The sequence below is a fragment of the Sesamum indicum genome, linkage group LG2, assembly GCF_026168435.1.
Source record: "Sesamum indicum cultivar Baizhima isolate 11 linkage group LG2, ASM2616843v1, whole genome shotgun sequence".
Taxonomy (NCBI): domain Eukaryota; kingdom Viridiplantae; phylum Streptophyta; class Magnoliopsida; order Lamiales; family Pedaliaceae; genus Sesamum; species Sesamum indicum.
Window position 1 is genome coordinate 19459661 of NC_142658.1, and position 11430 is coordinate 19471090.

Here is an 11430-nt window from a genome sequence, read left to right on the forward strand (position 1 = left end):
TGTAAGATTTTTTTCTTTTTTTTTTCTGACGACTTTAACAATGTTTTTTTTTTTTTTAATTTTCAGTGAAAAATGTATGTTTTCAAGTTTACATGAGTTTTTTTGTGAAAAGAAATTATATATATACATATATATATATAAATAAATATCGACTAATTGTGATGTTTAATTAATATTTTTCTATTTGATGAAAATGTTAGTTTTTATTAATTTAAAATTATTAATAATGTCATATCAAAATATTATAAAATTAATGATCGAATTTTTTTATGTGTATATGAATATATAAAAAAATACGATAAAGTAAGTAATAAAGTAGCAGGTGAAAATTAGGCGGCCTACAGTCTACCTCATTCGTCCTTAGCTCTCTATGTCAATCGACAACTGTGTATGGATAGATCATATCCTTGATGTTGAATTTGGACATGGTCGTGCCATCCAAATTCCGACCTAAGCAAAATTCCAAGTGCCAAAGACTATGATTTAGCTGTAAAAGACAATCGAAGATGTCTTGATTTATTAGTTAAAATTAGATTTTTGGTCTTATATCAAATAAAATTGAGGTTATGAGTTTGAGTCTGATCGAACCTGTGAGTATTTGCCCCGCTTATGCGTGAATATTGTAGTTAAATGATCATTGTTAGTCATATTGATGCATTACTTGAATTGAAATACTGTTGTCAAGATTGAGTTATTATAATTTATGTGCCGTTATTAATAAGAATAAAAAAGACAAGCTGTAAAATACGAAGGAATTGATGGAATACAAGTAACTATTCCCCACCCGTAAGGACATATATAACCCATAAAATTATAACAACAAAGACAGTGTCAACAAGACAACCAGATGATAACCTGTGCAGTGACATCACTAAGATGGACTTGCTAATTTAAATTCAAGATTTTAATTTTTAATGTTTTTTCACTCACTATGATTCAATGTTCGTGTTTTTATATGTTATGTCATTCAACATTAATGCCCTTGTATTTTTTCATAGTCAAACAAACAATGATTGAAGATAGAACACTATGTTCACCTTTCAATATATACGTTAAACGACAATCTCATCTAAAAATTCAAATTACTAGTTAGAGAGAATAATCATTTAATATTAATATTTAAAGTGTATCTCAAACATGATTTAGTATTTTTCTTTTATAAAACACAGCGCGTCAATAATAATAATTATATTTTCTTTCTTAACTTACCTAACACCGCATAATCATACCAGCTATTGTTGGTACATTTTTATTATACTAATCATGATTGCACGAGGTCCCCACGAGCATATAAAAGGAATCAAGATGAAAAAGAAAATTGTAAAAAGAAGCAATGTTGGTGGGAGGAGATGAGAAAGAAACAAGTTCGTGAGAGGTGAGAAAAAAAAAATTATAATTGTTAGTTTATTAAAAATATAAATATTTATAAAAAAAAGATTCAAAACGAGTGATGTGAGATAAAAACGTGGGGCAGTGCATTGAATGAAAAAATAATAATAATTATGAGATTATTAAAAAAAATATTAAAATTACTTTTCTAATCGAATCTTTTTTAAGAAAAGAAATGAATTAAAGGATAAATTTAGTTATTCAAACATTTATACCATGAAAAAATTTCGTTTACAATAATATATATATATAAATAAGATATAGATATAGATAATATATATTATATATAGGTTGACAATTGCTGTTGGAGAGTTTGAATAGGAAATATTCCTCTTCTCCAACTGTAAATTATGCCTCTTTTTCAACATATATCCCATTATTGAAATATTCTCATATGAAATTTCAAAGGGACCATACTCCCTTTGCATCATCATGTCAGGAAAAAATCAAATCTGATAGTGCCCAAGAATGATTCTATCCGTATTATAGACCTTAATTTCATCAGTTTCGCACGTAGTCCTTCCTCAAAGAAGAAACGTTCAGCAACACTATTACCACCTTTTTCAATTGAAACGGTGATTATATCCATATTTATAAATTGATAAATATATCAATTTGATCATTAAACTCATACAGCACAATAATTTAATATTATAAATTCATATTAAATAAAATAAATATGTATTATAATAAATTCATATTAAGTGAGATAAATATCAACAAATTTAATAAAATTTAAACTCATAATTTTTAATTTTGTTATAAAATCTCGTTTTAATCACTAAATTAAGTCATCATAAAAACGTTGCGACCACCTTGATGGATAATATTAATTGAGAATGGCCACTAGTGCTTCGAACGCACGGAAATCTTTGAATTGTTTGTTAATTAGCTGCCCAACAAATCCCTTTGACTTTGTGATTTTGAACAATGATAGCTTTCTACGACCAATGTTTTATTACAAAATGCCCGCATATGCATCTAAGTTTGACTAACAGTACCCATGATAGTACAGTTTCTTATGAATTACTCAACGGCTAAATTATATTTGAGGCAAATATGATTAGGTTTCAATATTCAAATATTTTTTATTTTTTATAAAAGTATAATTATACAGATCGATATTAGGGATAATTATACTTTCTTCACCTAATTAAAATTTGATATAATTATACATAAATCCTTGTGGTTTGAAAATTTCCATCTAGTACTTCTGATGTTTACTTTCGTCTAATAAGTCCCTCAGTTAATAAAAAATCATTGAATTTACTGATATTAACAAATATATCATATAAAAACTCATATCTACCTCCGATTGACTTATTTACTGATTTATTGCGGGTCAAAATAAATCTTTTTACTTGTACATCTTCACACATTAATGCATGTGAGAAAAAAAACTATATTTTTATCGTTATAAGGGTATGTTAATAAAAAAAAAATTATTTGACCTGCAATATATCGGCAATAAGTCAATCGATGGTAAATATTAAATTTTATTAAGTTTTTTTGTTAATATCTATAAATTCAGTGAATTTTGACTAGTGGATATACATATTTGTTATATAAAAGCAAACCTCAAGTGTATTAGCTAGATATAATTTTGTAAATTATAAAGGGTTTATGTGTAATTACACCAAAACTCAAGAAAGAAAAATCTAATTATCCCTTGGTATTATAGTTGAAATTACAACTCTCATTCATTGGCAAAAGTTTGCACAAATTAACACCTTTCGAGATACATTATAATATTACAAAAACTAAGAACGACTACATATTTGGACCTAATCTCCAAAAAATATTTAAATGTAATTTACCCTTACTCATCAAAATGATACCATTAATGTTAATATGATAAAATCAGAATAATACTTCGTTCTATCTGTGCACATTTATTTAAAAAAAAAAGGTAATTATTAATAACATTATATCTATTAGTAGTTTAATTATTCATCAACGACTCACTCGTGTCCTACAAATTAAACCCACAAGCGAAAATTATAAGTACTTGTACATTATAATTAACTTGGAGAGGTTAATTAAAACCAGTGAATTTTACTTGTAAAGTTATGGGATTTCAGCATAAGATCCCACCAGATCTATTAGAGGCGGACTATATGTGATTTTGCACATTTGTCCTTAGATATGAAGATATTTAGTCCAAATATCTAAATTACTTAAAAAAAAAAATTAACTTGTTTTTCAAATTTAGTTATCGATATAAATAAATAAGATATATGAGATGATAATTTAATCTCATCCCACATTTTCTCCATCATTAATCTATCCCAATTTAATTCCGTCCATCAAAATAAATAAGGCCCGAGTGAATGTTAAGTTTATCATTTATTAGTGCATAATTGACAAACATCACTTAATTGATATATGGACTGTTTCTGCCTAATCATATTGTTTAGGGACAAATGATAGTATATCAACCTCATTGTTTGAAAATTCAAATGTCAGTAATTGGATTCACGATTATTATAACGAAGCATTTGCAGCATATGGGATAGGGGTGACAATGGCGTTAATAAATTGTTAATATATACACATATATATAATTTTTTAAATATTTCAACTAATACATTAATATGATTAAAATCGGCAAACAAATTACATTAATTCAACAAATAATTAAAAGCATATAAATTACAAAAACTCATATAAAGTGGGACAAATACCCATGCATCCGGTTGGGACTCGAATTTATGATTTCGAACTTGTTCATGTGTGTACTATATACATACACATATATATAGTTAAAGATGTGAAAATTGCATTTTATCACAAGGTAGTCTCTTTGTGATTTTAGTTTTATTATTTTTGAACTCACCCACATTGCATCCTATAATTCCAAAAAATTTATATTTTTAGTCCCATATCTTAGTTTCGTTAAGTTTCTGACAGAAACAATCTTAAATATTTTCCTCAAAATCCAACGGAGCTCGTGTCATATGCGTGTTGTTTTTATCATAAATTGAACGAATTAAGACTTGGGATTATAGAATTGATGAAATAAAATGGGGTGAAATCAAAATTAATGGGATCGAAATAGCAAAAAAACTAATTTACGGGACGTAATCCAATTCCCGCTAAAAACGATTTTATCTTCTAACATATACATACGTATGTAGACAACTCGGATTCTCCCTCTCTCTTGCATAGAAATATTCTTGCATGGAGTTCAAAGTACAGCATTTCCATGCAACTTCCTCACTTAAGAAATTATTCGCCACTACGAAGCACATTTATATATATGTATTGTTTAAATGCTTTTGACTCTTGAATTTGTAGTTAATTAGTTATTTAAGACAGACCTCTTTACTTTATACTTTGCATTATTACTTCTTTGTCAGAAAGATATCTAGAAAAAAAAAAAAAAATGCCCAAATGACAAATCCATTGGTTGACAAATCCCATTTTGAATATGCAAAAATTCTCTGGCCGTACATTACGACCAAATCCACATTCATGATCAAATCAAAATTATTTTTCCCTAATTAATCACCAAATTTTTATTGGCACAACACCGCGTTGTAGAAGTCAATAGTTGCATGGATTTTGCCCTATAAATTCATGGGCAGAAACCAACTTCAGCTCCAAGCAATTTCCCATTATTAGTTATTAATCTTTAGATAAAATAAACATTAAATTTCTTGATTTTTTTCTTCTTAAACCCTAAATTTCAATGAGTCCCACAAAATTCTTTACCTCTCTTTTCACTCTAACAACAATATCACTCGTACTCATGCTCTCTAGCAAACCATGCTTAGCTCAACTATCTCCATCGTTTTACAATAGTACATGTCCTAATGCACTAAGTACAATCCGCACTTCCATCCGACAGGCAGTGTCACGTGAGAGGCGAATGGCGGCCTCCCTCATTCGCCTCCACTTCCACGACTGCTTTGTTCAGGGTTGTGATGCATCAATCTTACTCGACGACACATCTACTATTCAAAGTGAGAAGTCTGCGGGCCCGAATGCGAATTCCGCCAGAGGCTTCGAAGTGATTGAGGCCGCGAAGCGTGAGGTCGAGCGTATATGCCCCGGAGTCGTTTCTTGCGCTGATATACTCACATTAGCAGCACGTGACGCCTCGGTTGCTGTAAGTATAAGTACTTTTAGCAGCTAAAGAAAAGATTGTTAATTTGATTTGTAAATAATTTTGTAACATTACTTGTACAGATAAACTATGAATAATTATTTATATCAAAAGTTTAAATATTTAGAATATTGAAATGAATAACTTTACGTTTTCACGTTACAGTTTAACTTAATTATATTTTTAAATTTTAAAAAAAAAAGGTACGTGTCAATCATACGTGAGTCTGATACCAACATTTGAAAGATCCGCACCAACGAATATCTCTTTTGATAGCGGATTAGAATCTACAGATACTGTGTAATAATACAGGACAATACATGACAGGTTGGTGGTCCATCATGGACAGTCAGGCTTGGGAGAAGAGACTCTACCACTGCCAATCGTGCTCAAGCAAACAGCGATCTTCCCGGTCCTTTCTCCACTCTCGATGGCCTTATTTCTTCCTTCACCAATAAGGGACTGATCGCACGCGAAATGGTCGCGCTATCAGGTAAAACTTTAAGACACGCCACAACCATGCTCTCTCTATTAAAAACTTTTAGATAAGATGGTCGTTCAAAATATACGTCCTACTTACAATAATGTTCATGGATATAGGAGCCCACACGCTAGGTCAAGCCCAGTGCTTCCTGTTCCGTGCTAGGATATACAGCAACGGGACCGACATAGATCCTGGCTTTGCTAGCACGCGAAGGCGGCAGTGTCCGCAAACCGGAGGCGACAGCAACTTGGCACCCCTTGATTTGGTGACACCCAATTCCTTTGACAACAACTACTTCAAGAATTTGCAACAGAGGAAAGGTCTTCTCCAGTCGGACCAAGTGCTGTTCAGTGGAGGATCGACGGACAGTATTGTGTCTGAGTACATTCGAAGCCCACAAACTTTTGCGAGGGATTTTGCAAATGCAATGATCAAAATGGGGGAGATTCAGCCCCTTACTGGGCAGAGTGGGATCATAAGGAGAGTCTGTAACGCCATCAACTAGACACATATCCATGAGGCAATTCCGGTTTCATTGATGCAGTAATAATTCAGTTTAATTTATGTGCAAATTATGGTTGTGATGTTGTTTCAGTAATTGTACGTAAATCCACTTTAACTCATGCGATAATTCTGTGTATTGTTGTTTGATCATCGCCATTCGGTGATGCTGTGAAATAATGCATAAGCATCAGTTGGTACTGTTGTGTTATAATATTACTTGTCAATTAATCAACTATTAAGCTGGAAATATTATGTAGTACATGTGGCACACTTAAACATGCATGTACAATTAATTTAATTTTTTTAAATATTATTTAAAAAATATATTAATTAAATAAATAAAAAAAATATATAAAAATTATTGAGAAATTATTGAAGAAAAACTTAATGGTAATAAGAATATAAGTCCCTAAATTGTCATATATAGTTGATACTTGAATTGTCATACTCAATTAATTTAAAAGTTAACAAAAATTATTATTTTTAATAAAATTATGAGAAGTTATTGAGAAAAAAATGGATAAGAAATAGAATATTGAAGTTGGAAGAGAGAAAAGGAAAAAGTTGGTGGGATGATATGAAAAATAAAAAAAAAAAATAGAACCTGACAGTTGAGAAGAGAAAGAAAAACAAAAAATGATGAAATAATTTGAAGAAAAACAGAAGATTAAAAATTTAAAAACATCAAAACAGATGCTCTTCATCAATCATTTGGTTATCGACATGATGAGAAGAGGTTTTGAGTTGAAGCACAAGTCTCCCCACCCCCAAGTCCGTTGTAATAAAAAAAGAATTCTAAAAAAGTATAAATATATAAAACGGGAATTTTAGTGAAAATATATGAATTTATTGTCACTAATTTTTTTATAGTAACATGAATTATATCTACAATTTTCTTCCACTAATTATAAATAGTACTGTGGCATTAATATTATAAAAATCATTTTCACCCATCACCACAAAAATTCTCGTTACTTAATACATATAGGCAACCTCTATTTTAATATTTAACCATCAATACATTAATATTTAACCATGGGCTCAGTGTTTTCTGTCAATTCAATAAAACAGTCAACGCCACATAATTGATATGATGAAATATGTTGTCCAGTTGGTGGATCAGTGAAATATATGCCCACAGCCTCTGAGTACTATCTCCTCAAGAAGAGTTTTCATCATCATTCCAGGCAAAAAGAGTACATTTCTCTAGTTTAAATCTATCTTTTTATGTCTATGTACATGAGAAGAATGAGCGTGGAAACCATATTCTACGCTAGCTGTTGCTCAATATATATTATCCTCTCAAGCCGAAATCTATCAACAAATGAAAGAAACTCTCTCCTGTACAAAAGAATATTTTCCTATAACCAGTGGCCTAATCTTTCAGCCGACTATTTTCCATCACCTGGGGCTTGTCGTGATGTACTTGCACTTGATGTGGCAGTATGTGTGTTCGTGGACTTAGAGGATCGAGTACTGGACAAGTCAGTAGTTGAAGATAATGCAGTTGCCCTACGATGTCTACTATATCGTCTAGGTCTAGTTGGTTCTTCATGATTGCTTGTGGCTTGTCCTGATGTACTTGCAGTTAATGTGGCAGTACGTGTATTTGTGAACTCAGAGGATCGGGAACTGGACAAATCAGAACTTGTAGTGACTGATGATGTGGTTCCACCATGATGTCTCCCGTATCTGGACCCATAGTATCCAGGTCTATTTGGTTCTTCAAGATTGCTTGGCTTTCTTGATAGTATTACCACCACACGATCCATATCAGGACGTAATTGTGGCTCGGACTGGACACAGAGCAAGCCTATCTGTACGAAGGTTGCTACCTGATCACGATCTGCTGATGCCACCAATGTAGGATCCATAACTTCCAAGCTCCTTCCTTTCTTGTAAAGCTTGTATGCCTGCAGAGATGGAAATTATTTGGATGATACAGGAGGAGCAGATTGTTGGAGTTTTAAGTAGATGAACAACTGCCGTTACACTAAAAAAGAGCAGGAATCTGAAACTAGCTCTATTAATCACATAAATTACACATGAAATTGATATAGAATTGGGTGATTCACGTGCAGAAACAACCTTGGATTTTTCTTTTATTTATTTGACTCAGAAAGCTGGATGTAATTATGTTTCAATAGCACAGCACCCCTTCCTCCTTTCTCGCTTTCAAAAGATAGTTTCCATGACGATTTCATCCACTGATGCACATCCCAGTTCAAACATATGCAATTTTCTACAAGATTGGCCAAGTCTTATCGGATGTTTGCAGGCTGGCCAGCATATTAATTATGACAGTACCAAAAGCTAAAGAGGACCAAAAATCTCAAGTCTCCCCATTCCTTCTTTCCAAGAAAAGGATGGGTAGACGATCGACAAGTCAAAGGCATTTTATCATCAGCTTCCCGTCTTGGGAAAATGCTTAACTAGGAACTCCCAATGAAATTCAATTACTATAATGGTTATATACAGTCAGGAGACAGACCTGACCTCCAAGAACAGTTCCATTGACCTGTATGGCTGAATGGTTATATACAATTCTGTTCACAATAGTAACATAGCATTTCCTACTCTTTTTTTAGATATTGTGGTAGAAGATATAAAGACGTCTAATGTATCTTTCTTTTTCTGTCCCATTACGCTCATGGTTTTCCAAATTGTTAGTGAACATCAAAGCACAAAAAACAGGCCCTTAATTGTTATTAGAATAATATGGTTAACAAGATGATACTATGAATTTTACTAGTTCAGGTCCTTCAGATTTCTAAATAATAATAAACCTGGGGCCAAAACTTTAGCACTGAACAGTTTTGCATTACTAGTAGAGCAGGTTAGAGGTCCAATCCTGAATCTATCAATATTTACCCCAAAACTCAAGTTCTTACCCATTCAAGCAGGTTATCTGAATCAGGATCTCGGTTGAAAGTCGAGTTTTTCTGTCCACTTATCAACTCCAGAACCACAACCCCAAAGCTGAAAACGTCTGCCTTTTTAGAAAGATTTCCGTGCATGAAATACTCCGGAGCCAAGTAACCACTGCAATCAAATTCATGAATCCTACTTAGTTATAGCCACTAAGCAGGATTTAGTAGGACACTGGTATCTAACTCAAACTTCAGCGGCCATGAAAAGAAAAGGTAACCTTTGGAAATATTCAAAAGCATGGAAAAACATACGTGGTACCAGATATACGGGTTTTAACGTATGTTTGATCTTCAGGAAAGAGACGAGCCAAGCCAAAATCAGCAATCTTGGGAACCCATTTATCATCAAGTAGGATATTGCTGGCCTTGATGTCCCGGTGTATAATGCAACGGGGAGCCTCTTCATGAAGATAACGCAAGCCCCTTGCGGTGCCTACTATAATGTCATGCCTCTGCTTCCAATCAAGCAATTCCCGTTTATCAGACCCTAAATAAGTAGCGCATTGTATAGTGTCATTATCACTTGTAATGTCAAGACTTCCATGCTATTACTACATGCAACTAAAGAAGCTTACTTAAAACTTTTAAATGCCAGAAATCATTAATTACTAAATGAAAATAATTTGTGACACAGCAATTTGCAAGAAACAAATCAGAAAATGGGCTTCTGACATCAACCTCCAGAAGAGAAGCCAAGAACTTGAGACAATCATTAACATCTGCATGATGATGCAAAACGAACCGAGATTAGCTCTAATGGAGCTTTGAGCATCATTTTCATCATGTTAAAGTTGATTTTATAATGCACATTGGGCAGGAAACTATTTAACCCTAACGATAGTCATCAGAAACAAAATTGTGTGATTAAGATGTAACGGGAATAATTGCTGCCAACTTTGAATCATTGCAGAAGTTTCAAATGTAAGTCCCCACATCCATGATGCTAAACTTAAACCAATACATTGTGAAAATACCCATTACTCTTTTCATTAATTTCTCGGCTCAATAATACTTAAGACGAAGAAACAGACGACACCAAATTTCGCTTTCCCTGACCGACGACAGAATCCTTGTTTACAACAAGAATATATGCAATCACGGTAATTGAGAGCGATATAAAATGTGAAGGGGCAAAAATTTCATAAAGAGAACTTACTGAAAAGAATCTTATCAAGGCTCTCATTAACCACATATTCATAAACAAGCAGTTTTTCTGCATCATGGACACAGTACCCCAACAAATTCACCACGTTTCTGTGCTGCACACTTGCCAACAACTTCGCCTCGTTCTTAAACTCGTCTTTCCCCTGAGCTGATCTCTGCGACAACTTCTTCACAGCTATTTCTCGCCCATCAACCAAGTTTCCCTAATGAGAAAATGACAGCAACCCACAAGTCAAAATCAAATCTTTATTCAAAATTCTATATTTCCTTAACCAAATTTCAAATTTTGATCCAGCCCAATACATTTCTGGTAAAAATCAGAAAAACCCACAAATTAAAAACAAGCCTTCATGTAATCGAGACTCAAATCTTGATTACTACTTTACCTTGAAAACTGGACCAAAACCCCCTTGACCAAGCATCAGAGAGGGGTGGAAATTCTTGGTTGCTGCAACAAGAACCTCAAAGGGAAAATTTCTCTGCTCTTGTGCTGCAATATTCTCCAAGTCCGCTTCGCTTTCGTCTTTTATTTCAGTTAATTAAAGAACACACATACCAACAAAACATCAGATATTATAAATTTATAAGAATTTAATAACAAAATGTAACTACAGAGTTTTTTATCATTTAAAAAAAAAAGAAGAAGAAGAAGAAGAAGAAGAAACTGACCTCTTCTTGAGTTGGATGCAAAGGGCTTGATGAGGTTTTTGAAGAAGCTTTTGGATTTACTCATCTCATGCTACCAATTCATGAGAAGAAATATGGATTGACATTCAGTGATATTTCATTATAATCTCCTGAATTGCGTGTGAAATTGATTTACAATGCGTACCAAACAGCTGACAACTTCC

General features: G+C 32.7%; 2 protein-coding genes across 2 annotated transcripts; one reads left to right on the forward strand and one right to left on the reverse strand.

The window, feature by feature from the left end:
* The first annotated feature begins 4992 nt into the window (after window positions 1-4992).
* LOC105156224 (lignin-forming anionic peroxidase) lies at window positions 4993-6696 on the forward strand. The gene is made up of 3 exons (XM_011072298.3): window positions 4993-5500; window positions 5825-5990; window positions 6098-6696. Exons 1-3 carry the CDS (start codon window positions 5081-5083, stop codon window positions 6484-6486), a joined length of 975 nt encoding a protein of 324 aa, XP_011070600.2. The 5' UTR covers window positions 4993-5080; the 3' UTR covers window positions 6487-6696.
* A 938-nt stretch (window positions 6697-7634) lies between these two features.
* Window positions 7635-11430, reverse strand: LOC105156225 (cysteine-rich receptor-like protein kinase 43). Its single transcript, XM_011072299.3, has 7 exons — window positions 11412-11430; window positions 11249-11318; window positions 10966-11102; window positions 10572-10782; window positions 9668-9902; window positions 9377-9527; window positions 7635-8398 (listed from the first exon to the last, which is right to left on the reverse strand). Exons 2-7 carry the CDS (start codon window positions 11310-11312, stop codon window positions 7877-7879), a joined length of 1320 nt encoding a protein of 439 aa, XP_011070601.1. The 5' UTR covers window positions 11313-11318; window positions 11412-11430; the 3' UTR covers window positions 7635-7876.

What these genes read in the sequence shown, in the direction of transcription:
- LOC105156224 (XM_011072298.3), top strand. Translation starts at nt 5,081, where the DNA reads ATGAGTCCCACAAAATTCTTTACCTCTCTTTTCACTCTAACAACAATA. An exon ending in CACGTGACGCCTCGGTTGCT is followed by an intron (nt 5,501 to 5,824) that starts GTAAGTATAAGT and finishes AATACATGACAG; the next exon opens with GTTGGTGGTCCATCATGGAC. An exon ending in CGAAATGGTCGCGCTATCAG is followed by an intron (nt 5,991 to 6,097) that starts GTAAAACTTTAA and finishes TCATGGATATAG; the next exon opens with GAGCCCACACGCTAGGTCAA.
- LOC105156225 (XM_011072299.3), bottom strand. Translation starts at nt 11,312, where the DNA reads ATGAGTAAATCCAAAAGCTTCTTCAAAAACCTCATCAAGCCCTTTGCA. An exon ending in GTTTTGGTCCAGTTTTCAAG is followed by an intron (nt 10,783 to 10,965) that starts GTAAAGTAGTAA and finishes TTTTCTCATTAG; the next exon opens with GGAAACTTGGTTGATGGGCG. An exon ending in ACCCGTATATCTGGTACCAC is followed by an intron (nt 9,528 to 9,667) that starts GTATGTTTTTCC and finishes ATTTGATTGCAG; the next exon opens with TGGTTACTTGGCTCCGGAGT.